This window comes from Stegostoma tigrinum, chromosome 4 (genome assembly GCF_030684315.1).
Source record: "Stegostoma tigrinum isolate sSteTig4 chromosome 4, sSteTig4.hap1, whole genome shotgun sequence".
Taxonomy (NCBI): domain Eukaryota; kingdom Metazoa; phylum Chordata; class Chondrichthyes; order Orectolobiformes; family Stegostomatidae; genus Stegostoma; species Stegostoma tigrinum.
In genome coordinates this window covers 4,701,628-4,719,712 of record NC_081357.1, presented here as the reverse complement: position 1 = coordinate 4,719,712, position 18,085 = coordinate 4,701,628, and the positions used below count along the sequence as shown (strand labels likewise).

Here is an 18,085-nt window from a genome sequence, read left to right as displayed (position 1 = left end):
CTGTTGACCTTTAAAGATTTCCCAAGCTTCTAGTTTCCCACTGGTCTTTGCCACACTGCATGCCTTATCTTTCACTTTGATTGCCTCCATTATTTCCTTAGACATCCATGGCTGATCATTCCTTTTGCTGAGCACTTTAAAAGAAATGCTTTGGAAGTCCTCACTTTTCCTCAACGGTCCCACCATAAAGTCTTTACTTCCAGTCTACTTTAGCCAACTCCTCCTTCATCTTATTGTAGTCTCCTTTGTTTAAACACAGGATCTGGTTGGATTTTATCTTCTCACTTTTCATCTGCATTCTACATTCAAACTTACTGTGGTCGCTCATTCTGAGAGGATGTCTCACTATGAGATAATTAATTATTACTGTCTCATTTCAGAGAACCAGATCCAAGAAGGCTTGCTCCATCATCAGTTCCATTACATACTGCTCAAGAAAACTACTGCAGATACATTCTATGATCTCCTCCTCAGGCAGCCTTGACTCACCTGGTTCAACCAATCAACAAGTAGATAAAAATACCCCATGATAATTGCTGTACCATTTTTATAGTCATTAGCTATTTCTTTGTTTATTGCCAGTCCCAATGTGATTTTATTATTTGGTGGCCTATAGATTACGCCTATCAGTGACTTTTTTTCTTTGAATTTATCATTTTCACCCAAATGGATACAACCTTATTCTCCATTGAACCTATATCATCTCTCACTACTCCCTGATGTCATCCTGAAACATCAGTGCAACACTACCTCCCTTACCTTCCTGTCTGTCCTTCCAAATAGTCAGATACACCTGGAAATTTAATTCCCATTGGTGACCATCTTGCATCCTATCTCTGTAATGGCTACTATATTATACTCAGTCGCGATGATTTGTGCTGTTAACTCATCGACCTTGTTTGGAATGCTGTGATCATATGGGTAACGTGTCTTTATGTGAGTTTTTATATCTTCTTTTTGGAATCCTAACATCTCCATTAATAGTATGTCCTGAGTGTTCCTTCCTTTTAATTTCTTTCAAAATCTTCAATGTAGTTAAACCCTCCTGCGCATGTGACCGGCTGCTTTCTTTTCTATTTACCATTATATTCCTGTAGTTTTTCCCTTCCCTTCCCCTCAATTCCCTAAAGTCCTAATGACCTCCCTATTTATACGTGGGTGACAAACACTCTGGAATGAGCGGGTGAATGAACAGAGGTCATTGGGGAGTTGTACAGGAAAAGATACTGGCAAAGTTTACATTTTGGTACAATGTTCAGGGTGATGGTTAAGGACTGAGGTTCATGAATGGGCAGTGCGATCTGAAAGACAGGATAGTAAGCAAGAAAAATATGAGCAGTGAGAGTGACTCCAATGTAATATCAGAAACTGGGAAAAAAACTGATTATGCAAGAGGACTGAAAATTGGAAGTACAGGCCATAGCTTAAAAGACTAGACAATAAATTTAACAGAAAATGAAACAACAATCTCTGAATTCTGGAGACCTGAAACAAACAAAAAGAAATTGTTGGAGAAACCCAGTAGGTCTGGCAACATCTGTGAAGAGAAAACAGTGTTCTAAAGAAGGGTCATTGGACTCGAAACGCTCACCATGAATTGAATTGGGCACAGTGCAATGTGTAGAATCAAAAGCAGAAATTGCTGGAAAAGCTCAGCAGGTCTAGCAGCATCTGTGTTCAGAAATCAGTTAACGTTTCAGGTCTGGTGACCCTTCCTCAGAACTGAAGGTAGCTTGGAAAAGGCTTGTTTATATGCAGAAGAGGGGGGAGGTGTTGGGAGGAAATGATAAGTAAGGGTAGAGCCCAAAGAGAGAGAAGAACTGTTGGACAGAAAAAGGAGAGGATAATGGTCAGTTTGGGAGAATGAATAGCTAATAGTGGATAATTAGTGGCTGACGATGGGTGGTGTGTAATAGCAGACCATGTGATAACAAGATCTGCAGTTCTGAGGAAGGGTTACAGGGCATGAAATGTTACCTCTGCTCTCTCCCCGCAAATGCTGCCAGACCTGTTGAGCTTTTCTTGCAATTTCTGTTTTTGTTGCATGTGATAACGAGGCCTGGAGATTAGGGTTGGAGCAAAGATTTGGTAGAAAATGCCTCAAGCCCTAAAATTATCGAACTTGGTATTAAGTGTGGAGGGATGCAGGATCCACAGGTGGAAAATGAGGTGTTGTCTTCGAGTTTGTGTTGGGCTTCACTGGAGTGCTGCAGCAAGCCTGAGACAGAGATGTTGGCCAGGGAACAGGGTGACATGTTAAAGTGGCAGGCAATCGGAAGCTCAGGATCTTTTTTTCCAGACAGAATGTAGATGTTCCGCAAAATGGTCACCCAGTTTATGTTTTGTTTTGTCAATGTAGAGGAGACCACATTGTGAGCAGCAAAGGCAGTACATTAGGTTGTGATGAATGTCAGGTAGGCCAGGAGAATGGCCAGGAGGATCTGCTCGCCCATGTTGAGTGAGTAATGGGAAAGAAGTGCAGACAGCTCCAGGGGACACCTACTTTCTGTCTGTAAAAATGACCCTTGCTTCCAATTCATAAACAAAACAGAAGTTGCTGGAAAAGCTCAGCAGGTCTGGAAGCATCGGTGATGACTAAATCACAGTTAACATTTCGGGTCTGGTGACCCTCCCTCAGAACAGTTCCCTAGGCAAGATCCCTGTCTCGAGCTGGTAGCAGTGTTTCAGTGCAACACAGTGCAAGCTGGAAGAACAGTATCTCACTCTCCACTCGCAGATCCTGTAGCCTTCCAGGCTCAATATCAAGTTCAAACTCCTTTTACCCAGTTCAGGTCCTGTTATGATGGATCAAAGAACAAAGAAAATTACAGCACAGGAACAGGCTCTTCAGGTCTCCAAGCCTGTGCGTATCGAGATCCTCTGTCTAACCTGTCATCTATTTTCTAAGGGTCTGTATCCCTTTGCTTCCTGCCCATCCATGTACCTGTCCAGATATATCTTAAAAGACACTTGCGTGTCTGCGCCTACCACCTCCACTGGCAACGCATTCCAGGCACCCACCATTCTCTGCATAAAGAGCTTTCCAAGCATATCTCCCAGCAACTTTCCTCCTCTCACCTTGAACTCATGACTCCTAGTAATTGAGTACCCCACTCTGGGGAAAAAGCTTTTTGCTATCCACCCTGTCTGTATCCCTCATGATTTTGTAGACCTCAATCAGGTCCGCCCTCAATCTCCATCTTTCTAATGAAAATAATCCTAATATACTCAACCTTTCTTCATAGCTAGTGCTCTCCATACCAGGCAACATCCTGGTGAACCTCCTCCGCACCGTCTCCAAAGCATCTACATCCTTTTGGTAATGTGGTGACCAGAACTGTACACAGTACTCTAAATGTGGCCGAACCAGTCTTATACAACTGTAACATGACTGCCAACTCTTGTACTCAAAAAACCGTCCCACGAAGGAAAGCACGCCTTATGCCTTCTTGACCATTCCATTGCCCTGCGTTGCCACCTTCAGGGAACAATGGACCTGAACACCCAGATCGCTCTGGACATCAATTTTTCCCAGGACTTTTCCATTTTCACCTCATCATACCCGCTATTTAGCTTCTCCTCTTCCCCAGCTTACAATCAACAATCCCTTTAACTTTTTTTCCTCTTTCTCTCTCCCACCCCCAGTCTCCCTGGAATCTGTCTCCATCTATCTGCTTGCTACTTTTCCCTCCCTCCCCCGTAGTCAGCATATACACCAACCTACTCCAAGAGATTTTCAGTTCTGAAGAAGGGTCACTGGACTCAAAATGTTTTCTCTCGACATGCGGCCAAACATGCTGAGTTTGTCTAGAAATTACAGACCAGTGAGCCTTACCTCAGTTGTTGGTAAAGTATTGGAAAAAGTTATGAGAGATAGGATTTATAATCATCCAGAAAAGAATAAATTGATTAGGGATAGTCACCACAGTTTTGTGAAGGTTAGGTCGTGCCTCACAAATCTTATTGAGTTCTTTGAGAAGGTGACCAAACAGGTAATGAGAGTAAACCGGTTGATGCGGTGTATATGGATTTCAGCAAGGCGTTCGATAAGGTGCCCCACGGTAGGCTATTGTACAAAATGCGGAGGAATGGAATTGTGGGAGATATAGCAGTTTGGATCGGAAATTGGCTTGCTGAAAGAAGACAGAGGGTGGTAGTTGACGGGAAATGTTCATCCTGGAGACCAGTTACTAGTGGTGTACCGCGAGGGTCGGTGTTGGGTCCACTGCTGTTTGTCATTTTTATAAAAGACCTGGATGAGGGCATAGAAGGATGGGTTAGTAAATTTTCAGATGACACTAAGGTCGGTGGAGTTGTGGATAGTGACAAAGGATGCTGTAGGTTACAGAGAGACATAGATAAGCTGCAGAGCTGGACTTAGAGGTGGCAAATAGAGTTTAATGCAGACAAGTGTGAGGTGATGCACTTTGGTAGGAGTAACCAGAAGGCAAAGTACTGGGCTAATGGTAAGATTCTTGTTAGTGTAGATGAGCAGAGAGATCTCGGTGTCCATGTACACAGATCATTGAAAGTTGCCACCCAAGTTGACAGGGCTGTTAAGAAGGCATACGGTGTTTTAGCTTTTATTAGTAGAGGGATCGAGTTCCGGAACCAAGAGGTTGTGGTGAAGCTGTACAAAACTCTGGTGCGGCCGCACTTGGAGTATTGCGCACAGTTCTGGTCACCGCATTATCAGAAGGATGTGGAAGCTTTGGAAAGGGTGCAGAGGAGATTTACTCGGATGTTGCCTGGTATGGAGGGATGGTCTTACGAGGAAAGGCTGAGGGACTTGAGGTTGTTTTCATGAGAGAGAAGAAGGTTGAGAGGTGACTTAATTGATACATAAGATAATCAGAGGGTTAGATAGGGTGGATAGGGAGAGCCTTTTTCCTGGGATGGTGATGGCGAGCACGAGGGGGCATAGCTTTAAATTGAGGGGTGAAAGATATAGGACAGATGTCAGAGGTAGTTTCTTTACTCAGAGAGTAGTAAGGGAATGTAACGCTTTGCCTGCAACGGTAGTAGATTCGCCAACTTTAAGTATATTTAAGTCGTCATTGGACAAGCATATGGACATACATGGAATAGTGTCGGTTAGATGGGCTTCAGATTGGTATGACAGGTCGGCAAAACATCAAGGGCCGAAGGGCCTGTACTGTGCTCTAATGTTCTATATTAAATTGCCAGGTTTATTTTAGGCATTATGATTTTGTGCCTTTCTCCTGTCTTTTCCCGTTTCACTGCCACACACTGTATTTTAAGAACTTTCCAGGGCCTTTTTGAATACTCCGTTGAATCCAACGCCACCACACTGCGACACAGTGTATTTCAGACATAAACCGTTGATTGTGGGAAAAATTTCTTCCCACGTCACATTTGTTACTTTTGCAAAACACTTCTTTAAATCTATGCCCTCTCATCCTCGACCCTTTTATGAGTGGGAACAGATTCTGTTCATTTTATCCAGACTGGTCATGATTTTGAAAGCTTCAAACAGATCCCTGCTTGGTTTACTTCTCTGCTGTGTAAGGGATCACCTTTTGTACTATAAACTGAAGAAGTTGGACTGCTATGTAACTGAAATATAGGAAGAATTTTACTACTTGGAAAAGTCAATGGTACACATTTTTAGCTATGGAAGATAATGTTATTTTCCGAAGCAGTGAAACTGGATGGCACCAAGAATCTTTTCTGTCAGTGAGGTACTGCCAAACAAAAGCCTTCATATCAGCTGATCTGTAGTTTGTTGCAAATCGAGGTTTGTTGCAGGGCAGCCAGAGATACCCTAAATCTGCAAACTGAAAACGTCCCACTGCTCTTCCTCGCTTCATGGAGGTGAAAAAGTGAGGAAATCAAAGAAGCTTAAAAGAAACGATTCTCGCAAAAACAGACCTAAATACTCTGGATCCATGCTCAAAGAAGGAAGTGACCATCACTTTACAGATAACAGCGTTAAAGCGTAAAAGCAGTCGTATGAGACAATTTAACCCACTCTTTGATCTTCAGAATTTTGATCCAAATGTACAGGTTCGTTTCATTTGTGACATACCCACCTGCCTTTTGGCTATTTTAATTGTGAATGCTTTCAGGGCAAAGATGGTCTTTTGAACAGTAGAGGAATTAAGGATTATGGTGAGGTTCGGGGTTGTAGGGTTGGTGGTAAGCGGAGCTGAACCCACAAAAAGTTCAGCCATGATCTTACAGAATGGGAGAGCAGGCTTGACAGGCCACATGGTCTATTCCTGCTCCTATTTCTCATGTTCTCATGAGTGAGTGTGTGATTATTGTTTTTAAGGGGGTACAATTTCAGTTTTGTGGAAGATTTGGAGTCCTCTCTTTTATCTGCCATTCATTAAAGTTAAGCATTAGCAAGAAGTTTCTCCAGCGATTCCTATTTTTGTTGCAGATCGCCAGTGTCTGCAATTCTTTGTTTGTTTTTGTTTTTAAGTCACACTGCTACATCTCTTCCAGGTATGCCCACCTTAAAGAGCTTCTGCTCATCTTTGATCGGATTTTTGTTTTGTCTCCGAGTCAGCATAAATACCAGTTTCTCTGAGCTGCTAGCAGTTCTGGTGAAGTCTCCAAACTTGAAACATGAACTCTACTTTATTCCTACAGATCTTGCCAGGCCTGCAGAGTTTCACAAGAAATTTCTGCTTATGTTTCACATCTCCAGCATCCACAATTTTTTGTTCTATTTCCAGAAATCCTGATTTGTTTTCCCCTTATATATTAACGATCTGGATGAAGGGACTGGGGGCATTCTGGCGAAGTTTGCCGATGATACAAAGATAGGTGGACAGGCAGGTAGCACTGAGGAGGTGGGGAAGCTGCAGAAAGATTTAGACAGTTTAGGAGAGTGGTCCAGGAAATGGCTGATGAAATTCAATGTGAGTAAACGTGAGGTTTTGCACTTTGGAAAAAAGAATACAGGCATGGACTATTTTCTAAACGGTGAAAAAATTCGCAAATCAGAAGTGCAAAGGGATCTGGGAGTGTTGGTCCAGGATTCTGTAAAGGTTAACTTGCAGGTAGAGTCTGTAATTAAGAAAGCAAATGTAATGTTGTCGCTTATCTCAAGAGGGTTGGAATATAAAAGCAGCGATGTGCTTCTGAGGCTTTATAAGTCTCTAGTTAGGCCCCATTTAGAATACTTTGTCCAATTTTGGGCCCCACACCTCAGGAAGGACATACTAGGCCTGGAGCGAGTTCAGCGGAGATTCACACGGATGATCCCTGGAATGGTAGATTTAGCGTATGATGAATGGCTAAGGATCCTGGGATTGTACTCATTAGAGTTTAGAAGGTTGAGGGGAGATCTAATAGAAACTTACAAGATAGTGTATGGTTTAGAAGGGGTGGATGCTAGGAAGTTGTTTCCGTTAGGCAGGGAGACTAGGACAAGTGGGCACAGCCTTAAAATTAGAGGGGGTAAATTTAAAATGGAAATGAGATGACATTTCTTCAGCCAGAGAGTGGTGGGCTTGTGGAATTCATTGCCACAGAGTGCAGTGGAGGCTGGGACGTTGGATGCCTTCAAGGCAGAGATCGACAAATTCTTGATCTCAAAAGGAATCAAGGGCCATGGGGAGAGTGCAGGAAAGTGGTGTTGAAATGCCCATCAGCCATGATTTAAACGGCGGCGTGGACTTGATGGGCCGAATGGCTTTACTTCCACTCCTATGTCTTATGGCCTTATGGTGAGAAGTGGTCATTGTTGGTTGCACCAGCATTTATTGGCCATCCCTAGTTGCCCTTGAGAAGACGGTAGTGAGCTGTCTTCTTGAACCACTGTAGTCCATGTGCTGTAGGAAGACACACAATGCTGTTAGGGAGGGAACTCCAGGATTTTGACCCAGCAACACTGAAGGAACGGTGATAATATTTCCAAGTAAGGATCGTGCGTGGCTTGGAGGGGAAATTGAAGGTGGTGATGTTCCCATATACCTGCTACCCTTGTCCTTCTAGATGGAAGTGACTGCGGGTTTGGAAGGTATTGTCTAAGGATCTTTGGTGAATTTCTGCAAAGGCATTGTGTACATAATACATGAAACTGCCACAGTGTCAGTGATAGAGGGAGCAGATGTGATGCATTTAAGCATGCTTCTTTGCCCCTGGATGGTGTTGAACTTTTTGAATGTTGTTGGATCCGTACCCAACCAGAGAATAGGAGGTGGGGGGGGTGCTGGTGGGGAGTGCTGGGGGTGGAATGTGTTTCCATCACTTTCCAGACTTGCACCTTGATAGACAGGTTTTGGGGAGTCAGGAGCTGAGTTCCTAGCCTCTGACCTGCTCTGTGCTAAGGTCCACTTGAGTTTCTCGTCAATGATAACCCCAAAGATGCTAACTTGGAGGATTCGGTGATCGCAATGCCACTGATTGTCAAACAATGACACTCATACTGTTTTGCAGGACATGCTAACTACCTGGATATTGTGAAATTATTAGCTAACATCCCCACATTGGACTCTTTTTCTGATTCAAGGCTCCTCTGACAGCACCTCCCCAAACTGGAATCTGGACTACCCGAAATGACAGATGGAATTCAAGGGCAGCAGATGCTTGGGAACACTAAAACACAAACACTGCCCATCAAGTAACTCCCCATCCTGGATTGGAATGATAGAACCACTTCCTCAGTGTTGCTGGGTCAAACGCCTGGAATTCCTTCCTAACTACACTGTGGGTGTACTTAAACCCTGAGGACTGCAGCAGTTCAATGAAAGCAGCTCAGTACTGTTTCTCCAGGGCAATTAGTGTTGGACAACAGATGCTGACATGCCCTCTCACAACACATCCCATGGACAATTAATAAAATTCATATATTATTGACTGCTGATACCTGCCACAGTGCATTGATCAGTGGGCTCATCTGTTCTCATATGTATGAGTCGGCAGAAAGGATTTATCTGCCTGTACAGAGAATGAGATGTATACCCCTGTAAATAACCTTGTAAAAGGATAAAGATGAGAATCAAGTATGCCATCCTTCACTAACTGGCCATCGTATTTAACACCTGCTTCCACCGACAGTGCACAGAGATAATCCTCCCTCACCGTCAAGGTGACAAATGGAACTAGAACCAAGAAACACAATCGCTTACCGAATGTCCAGCAAGCTGGCCGTTTTTATATCAATGTTGTCAATGAGAATCTGACCCTTATTCAACTCCACCATCCGGAAGAGCGCGAGAAACAAAGTTGATTTTCCTGAGCCTGTCCGTCCAACAATTCCCACTTTCTCACCCGCATTAATCTTCAGACTAATTCCATCGAGTGCGTTAGGAAGCCCCTCCCGATATATAAGGACCACATTCTTAAACACTATCGTACCATGCTGTGGCCAAGAAGGAGGAACCTAAAAGGATATAAACAGAACAGGTTACATAGTAGAGTACAGAGACAGTGTTCTATTGTAGATTGCAAGACAGGTTATATGTGTGTTGTATGTCAAGGTGGTTGCAGAAACAACTAAATGTTATTTGCATGACACAGACACAGCAACACTCAGTAATGCTGTACTTTGTATCATACGGACAAAGGCTTTGGATTCCTTTATACAACTTACCTCAACTGGCTTAGTTCCTTTGGTCTTGTGCAGGATAATGAACAATAAGACGTTGCCAGCAATCCCAGTCCATTGCAATCTCTCTAATTCCAGTTTGGGTGGGTCCTTCCTCTTGAAGGCTTTCCTTAAACATACTTTGCCAGGTTTCCTTTCACTAGCCAAGTCTTCCTTTCCTGCCCAGTGGTGTCCATTCAGCTATATCAAGAATGTCCAATAGGCAAAATATAAATTCAGCCAGTCAGTGAACTCTCGATCGCGATGTCCTGATGATACCTTTGTCCTGCCGTGTGCAGCACTTGATGATGTTGTTTCTTCAAGTGATACCCAAGATCTTATCTCGACACATCTGGTTGTAGATGCCCAATTTGATTATATGTTTGTCATTCTCCTCCTTGTTTCACTGGGACAGCTTGCAGTTGGTACCCTTACGGGCATGTAGGGTTGCAGCTTCATGGTTGTGATGATGGTTTTTGAAGCCCACAACTACTGGAGTCACAGAAAGAATGATGCTGTTTGACTAATTCTTGTGTGAATGTTGATCAGTACATCATTCTCCCAGGAGATGGAGTTACCTTGGTAGCAGAATTGATTGATGGTTTTAGGAGTTGCCATCCAATCATCATTGTCTTAATCTTTGTACTGCTTACATGTCAACCAATCTTGACATTTCTACTCTCAATACAAATCTAGAAGCAGACCTGACTCTTTGGCCAGCTCGGCAACACTGTGAAATCCAGCTCCATCAACTGGTTATGTCGCCATAGGATGCCAAAACCTGCTCCACCTTCACCATCATTACAATGAAATGACTACTGAACAGGAAATGGCGTGGGAAGTGTACAGCCTTGGCTTATTCCTGTCAAGATGTTGAAGGAGTTCATGTTGCTCAATACTGGTCCTGACGCAGCAGCTGCGGTCAAGGTAGGAGAATTCAAAACTGTAAATACACTGCATCAAAATGTCTTGTGATGTTCCAGGGTGACTGCTGTGGATATGACTAGGAGCCATCTTGAAATCAGTGAAGTTGATAACAAGTGGTTTCTGATAATTAAGGCCCTCATCTCCCTGCAGCATTGTAAAGTCATAGAGATCCCGAGCATTTTCTAGCATTTGGCCCATATCCCTCGAAACCCTTCTTATTCATGTACCCATCATGCATGTCTTTTCAATGTTGTAATTATACAAGCCTCCACCACCTCCTTTGGCAGCTCATTCCATACATGCACAACCCTCCACATGAAAAAGTTCGTCCTCAGGTCTTTTTTAAGTCTCTCCCATCTCACCTTAAACCTTTAACTCTATAATCTCTTAAACCTTATAATCTCTTCAGCCTTGCCACCTCCCCCTCTCTCCCTATTTATTCCAGAACCCTCTCCCCATCCTCCTCTCTGATGAAGGGTCTAGGCCCGAAACGTCAGCTTTTGTGCTCCTGAGAGGCTGCGTGGCCTGCTGTGTTCATCCAGCTTCACACTTTATTATCTTGGATTCTCCAGCATCTGCAGTTCCCATTATCTCTTAAACCTATAACTTCTAGTTTTGGACTGCCTTGCAGAGGAAAAAAACCCTTGGCTATTCACCCAACCCTTGCAACTCATGACTTTATAAACATCTATAAGGTCACCCCTCAGCCTCGAACGCTCCAAGGAAAATAGTCCCAGGCTACTCAGTCTCTCCCTATAGCTCAAACCCTCCAGTCCTGGCAATATCCAATCTTTTCCACACCTTGTCAAGTTTAACACCATCCTTCCTACTGAAGGGTGACCAGAATTGTACGCAATATTCCAAAAGTGGCTTCACCAACATCCTGTATGGCCTCAACATGACATCCCAGCTCTTATACACACTGACCAACAAAGGCAAGCATGCCAAACATCTCCTTCACCACCCTGTCTCTCTTGGACACCACCTTCCACCACCAAGTGTGCACCTGCACCCCTCGGTCTCTTTGTTCAGCAACACTCCCCAGGGCTCTACGATGAACTATATAAGTCCTGCCCTGGTTTGCTTTACCAAAATGCAACATCTCATTGACCTAAATTAAACTCCATCAGCCAGTACTTCTTCAAAAAACTCAATCAAGTTAGTAAGACACGAAAATCCATGTCTTTCCAAATGCATGTAGATCCTGTCCCTCAGAATCCCCTCAAACAACTTACCCATCACTGATGCAAGTCTCACGGGTCGAGAGTTCCCTGGCTTTTCCTTACAACCTTTCTTAAATAATGGCACCAGAGGAGCCAATCTCTAGAATTCTGACACCTTACCCATTGCTATCGATGATACAACTATCCGAGCAAGGAGCCCAGCAATCTCTTCCCTAACTTCCCAGTACGTTCTGGGAAATACTTGATTGGGTCCAAGAGATTTATTTACCTTTATGCGTTTTAAGACTCCAGATCTCCTCTTCGGTAATATAAACTGTCCTCAAGACATCAATATTTATTACCGCAAGTTCACTTGCATCCAAGTCTTTCTCCACAATGAATACTGACGCAAAACATTTGTTTAGTATCTCACCCATTTCCTGTGGTTCCTCACCTCGACAGCCAAATATTTTTTAAATGTTGTGATGGTTCCCATCTCTGTCACCCATTAGTAGTAAGTTATAATCATAGAATTCCTGCCGTGCAGAAAGAGGCTAAACGGCCCAAGCAATCTGCACCAACTCTCCTCCAGACCCAGCCCCCACCCAATCTCCATAAGCCTGCATTTACTATAGCTAACCCTCCTAACCTGCACATCTCTGTACAGTACGGGAGAACTTAGCATGGCTAATCCACCTAACCTGCACATCTTTGGACTGGGGGAGGAAACCACAGCACACATTGGAAACCCACAAGGACGTGAGGAGCACATGGAAACTTCACACAGACAGCCGCCAAAGGCTGAAATCGAACCTGGGTCCCTGGCACTGTGAGGCAGCAATGCTAACCAATGTGCCATCCCTAAGTTCCAGCTACCCACCACCTTCTGGGTGAAAAACATTCTTTACATTGCCTCTAAACCTCCTGCCTTTAGCTTAAATCTAGTCTAAGGTTCTTGATCTCTGTGCAAAGGGAAAGGGTTCCTTCATAATCACCCCATGCATAATGTAGTTCATCTCAATCAGATCTCCCTCTCAGTCTACTCTGCTCTTGGAAAAACAAACCCTGTTTACCTAGGCTCACTTCATAGCAGAGTGGCTCCACCCCAAGTAACATGCTGCTGAACGTCCTCTGTAACTCTCCAGTGCAATCACACATTCCCTATAATGTGGTAAGCAGAACTGCAGACAGTACTCCAACTGTTGGCTCACTAATATTTACCTGTCCTGCTGCCTTCCATGATCTATGGGCATGTTAACCAAAGTCTCTCTGAAGGTCTATACTTACACTGATCCTATTATTCATCACTGACTGCCTTGCCTTGTTAGTCTTGCCAAAATGCATCAACTCACATTTCTTCAGGATTAAGTTCCATTTGTCAGTTTCAGCCCATCTAAAGGTGGCATGGTGGCTCAGTGGTTAGCACAGCAGCCTCACAGCACCAGGGACCCAGGTTCAATTCCAGCCTCGGGCGACTGTCTGTGTGGAGTTTGCACATTCTCCCCGTGTCTGCGTGGGTATCCTCCGGGTGCTCCGGTTTCCTCCCACAGTCCAAAGATGTGCAGGTTAGGTGGATTGGCCATGCTAAATTGCCCACAGTGTTCAGGGGTGTGTGGGTCATAGAGGGATGCGTCTGGGTGGGATGTTTCAAGGGGCAGTGTGGACTCGTTGGGCCGAAGGGCCTGTTTCTACACTGTAAGGAATCTAATCTAAACTGCCCTGTTGTCTAACACTTTCCACTTCGCTCTTAAACACATCACCAAATTTTCATGTTATCTGTGTCTATATCAATAATGTGCACAATAAACAGCAAAGACTCTATCAGTGAAACCTGAGGTACACCACTGGACACAGGCATCCAAGCACAAAAACCCACTTCAACCATCCCCCCTGCCTCCTGCAACTAATGTGGAGGTGCTGGTGTTAGGCTGGGTGGAAAAGGTCAGAAGTTGCACAATACCAGCTTATAGACTGACAGTTTATTTGAGATCACAAGCCCTCAGAGCGCTGTTCCTTCATTAGGTGAAGTGAAGGGAAGGGAAACACACAGGCACAGAATTTATAAGTAGCGAAATCAAAAGCGCATACAAATGGTGTGAGTGGATTGTCAACAGGCTGAATAATAAGTGTCTGCAGGTGATCAAGAGTGTAGACAGTGTGAATAAAGTGTCAACAGCTGAATAGCAAGTGTAGGAATGACCTATAATCTGACTGAACAAGGCAGAGAGATAATTACAAAAAATTAAAAATACGGCTGATGCTGGAGATAAACCAAATGGCTGCAATAACATCTTAGATACTAGAGTTGCATGCCGAGAGTCTAAACAAAATAACAAGACATCCAAAACTGCACAAACTAATTAAGATAAAGACCATGAGATAACAAGGTGTAGAGCTGGACGAACACAGCAGGCCAAGCAGCTTCTTAGGAGCAAAAAAGTTGACGTTTCGGGCTTCGCCTCTAAGATAAAGATCATAATAAGTTATCAAGGTGATGGTGTTAAAACAGGGCAGTAACGAAGATTTTACAGATACAGAAGTGTGGTGGGGTTACATGTGGCATGATATGAATCCAAGAGCACAATTGAAGCTATTTTCATGGGTATAGAACTTGGCTATCAGTTTCTGCACGGCAATGCTGCATTGTTGTCTATCTTGAAGGTCGCCTTGGAGGACGTTTATCCGAAGATCGGTGGGAGTAAGTCCTTGATCACTGAATTGTTCCCTGACTAGGAGGGACCATTTCTGCTCGGTAATTGTTGCACGGTGTCGATTCATCTGTTGTTGTGGTGTCTGCATGGTCTCACCAATATACCATGCCTTGGAGCATCCTTGCCTGCAGCGTACGAGATCGACAACATTGGCCGAGTTACATGAGCATCTGCCGTGTACGTAGTGGGTGGTGTTCCCACGTGTGATGAATGTATCCATGTTGATAATCTGACATGTCTTGCAGAGGTTACCATGGGAGGGTTGTGTGGTGTTGTGGTCAAAGTTGTCCTGAAGGTCAGGTAGTTTGCTGCTAACAGTGGCCTGTTTAAGGTTTAGTAGTTGTTTGAAGCAAGAAGCATGGGGAAGATTCTGGTAAGATGCTCATTGCCATTGATAATGTGTTGAAGGCTGCAAAGAACATAGGGTAGTTTCTCCATTCTGGCAAAGTACTGGACGACAAAGGGCACTCCATTGGTTGTGTCCTGTGTCTGCTTTTGTGAAGGTCGTCTCAATGGACATTTCGGCACTCAACACCAGCATTCCCCACAACAATGCAACACTGCAACAACCTCAATACTGAATACCAACAGCTGCTAATTTCCAGATGTCATCCTGCAACTCCTGCACTTCATCCTCAACCAAAACATTTCTCCTGTGACAACTAGTTCTTCATCCAGACACACGAAACAGCCATGGGGACCAAATAAGCACCCAATATACTAACATTTTCAAACACACATTCGAGCAAAACATCTTTGTTGCACAGGACCTGCAAACAATACTTTACATCAAATACATCAACAACATTTTCTTCCTTTGGACTCATGGCAAGGAATCATTGAAATGACTACATAACGATATCAACAAGTTTCATCACTCCAATCGCGCCCACTGACAGGTCAGTGTACATGCCACCCGGCTTGCGCTCACCGACAGGTCAGTGTACACACTGCCCCACTCACGCTCACCGACAGGTCAGTGTACACACAGCCCCGCTCACGCTCACCGACAGGTCAGTGTACACACCAGCCCGATAGCGCTCACCAACAGGTCAGTGTACACGCCACCCCGCTTGCGCTCACCAACATGTCAGTGTACACACCGCCCTGCTCAGGCTCACCAACAGGTCAGTGTACACGCCGCCCCGCTTGCGCTCACCGACAGGTCAGTGTACACACCGCCCTGCTCGCGCTCACTTACATGTCAGTGTACACACCGCCCTGCTCGCGCTCATGGACATGTCAGTGTACACACCACCCCGCTCGGGCTCACCCACAGGGCAGTGTACACACTGCCCCACTCATGCTCACCGACAGGTCAGTGTACACACAGCCCCGCTCGCGCTCACCGACAGATCAGTATACACACCGGACCAATCACTCTCACCGATAGGTCAGTGTACACACCACCCTGCTCGCGCTCACCGACAGGTTGGTGTACACACTGCCCCGCTCGTGCTCACCGACAGGTCAGTGTACATACTGCCCCACTCGCGCTCACCGATAGGTCAGTGTACACACCAACCCGATTGCGCTCACCAACAGGTCAGTGTACACACAGCCCCGCTCACGCTCACCGACAGATCAGTATACACACCGGACCAATCACTCTCACCGATAGGTCAATGTACACACCGCCCCGCTCGTGCTCACCCACAGGGCAGTGTACACACTGCCCCACTCATGTTCACCGACAGGTCAGTGTACACACAGCCCCGCTCGCGCTCACCGACAGATCAGTATACACACCGGACCAATCACTCTCACCGATAGGTCAGTGTACACACCACCCTGCTCGCGCTCACCGACAGGTCAGTGTACACACCGCCCCGCTCGCGCTCACCGATAGGTCAGTGTACACACCAACCCGATTGCGCTCACCAACAGGTCAGTGTACACACAGCCCCGCTCACCGACAGATCAGCGTACAGACAGCCCCGCTCGCGCTCACCGACAGATCAGTATACACACCGGTCCAATCACTCTCACCGATAGGTCAATGTACACACCGCCCCGCTCGTGCTCACCGACAGGTCAGTGTACACACTGGCCCGCTTGCGCTCACCGACAGGTCAGTGTACACACCGTCCCGCTCGCGCTCACTGACAGGTCAGTGTACACACCAGCCCGATCGCACTCATCAAGAGGTCAGTGTACACGCCAGCCCGCTGGCGCTCACTGACATGTCAGTGTACACACCACCCTGCTCAGGCTCACTGACAGGTCAGTGTACACGCCGCCCCGCTTGTGCTCACCAACAGGTCAGTGTACACACCGCTCATGCTCACGCTCACCAACAGATCAGGGCACACACCGGCCCGATCGCGCTCACTGACAGGTTGCCCTTTATTAGCTATATTTAGGCGTCCTGGAAAGGAGTAACAAAGATGTGAAACATTGGTTGCTTTCTTTCTGTTTCTTTGACGCTGAATGCTGTTAGGTTTGCTGAAGTCTTCATCAGTGTAGCAATGCCTTGGTCGGATATTTGATTCCGTCATACGTTCACACATTTAGAGTTTTGTTGGCAAAGCTGTTGGCCAATTGTAATTGCCTTTGAGACAGTGGTGGTGAGCTGTCTTCTCTAACTGCTGCACTCCTTGGGCTGTCAGGGCACCAATAATGCTGGCTGGGTGTCAACATGGTGTTCTGGGACGCAGCCAATAAAGACGGACAGTGATATAGTTCCAAATCAGAAGGCCGGGTGGCTTGATGAGGAACGAGTAGTTGGTGGAGTTCCAATATATCTGATGTCCTTATCCTTACAGATGGTCCTGGGTTTGTGTTTTAGAAGGTGCTTTCTTAGGCAAGAGCATTTCTCAGTGGCACATATTCCTTTGTGGTGCTCATGGAGAAAGTAGAACACAGAACGTAGAACATTACAGCACAGGACAGGCCCTTCAGCCCTTGATGTTGTGCCGATCTGTCATACCAATCTGAAGCCCATCTAACCGACACTATTCCATGTATGACCTTATGCTTGTCCAATGATGACTCAAATGTACTTAAAGTTAGCGAATCTACTACCATTGCAGGCAAAGCGTTCCATTCCCTTACTACTCTGAGTAAAGAAACTACCTCTGACATCTGTCCTATATCTTTCACCCCTCAATTTAAAGATATGCCCCCTTGTGCTCGCCATCACCATCCTAAGAAAAAGGCTCTCCCTATCCACCCTATCTAACCCTCTGATTATTTTATATGTCTCAATTAAGTCACCTCTCAACCTTCTTCTCTCTAATGAAAACAGCCTCAAGTCACTCAGCCTTTCCTTGTAAGACCTTCCCTCCATAACAGGCAACATCCTAGTAAATCTCCTCTGCAACCTTTCCAAAGCTTCCACATCCTTCTGATAATGCAGTGACCAGAACTGTGAGCAATACTCCAAGTGCAGCCGCACCAGAGTTTTGTACAGCTTCACCATAACCTCTTGGTTCCGGAACTCGATCCCTCTACTAATAAAAGCTAAAACACTGTGTGCCTTCTTAACAGCCCTGTCAACCTGGGTGGCAACTTTCAAGGATCTGTGTACATGGACACCGAGATCTCTCTGCTCATCTACACTACCAAGAATCTTACCATTAGCCCTGTACTTTGCCTTCCGGTTACTCCTACCAAAGTGCATCACCTCACACTTGTCCGCATTAAACTCCATTTGCCACCTCTCAGCCCAGCTCTGCAGCTTATCTATGCCTCTATGCAACCTACAGCATCCTTCGTCACTA

The 18,085-nt window shown here is 45.3% G+C and overlaps 1 protein-coding gene across 8 annotated transcripts in view; it reads right to left on the bottom strand.

Annotated features, from left to right (window-relative positions):
- The window catches only part of abcc10 (ATP-binding cassette, sub-family C (CFTR/MRP), member 10), a 164,151-nt gene that overhangs the window by 22,397 nt on the left and 123,669 nt on the right, over window positions 1–18,085 (bottom strand). For 7 of the 8 annotated variants that reach the window (XM_059645109.1, XM_059645110.1, XM_059645108.1 and 4 more), the window contains one exon: window positions 9,105–9,358. In XM_059645109.1, the coding sequence (XP_059501092.1) occupies window positions 9,105–9,358 (254 nt within the window). Of the gene's footprint in view, window positions 1–9,104; window positions 9,359–18,085 lie in introns of those variants that run through there. The other variant, XM_059645112.1, reaches the window with a different exon arrangement.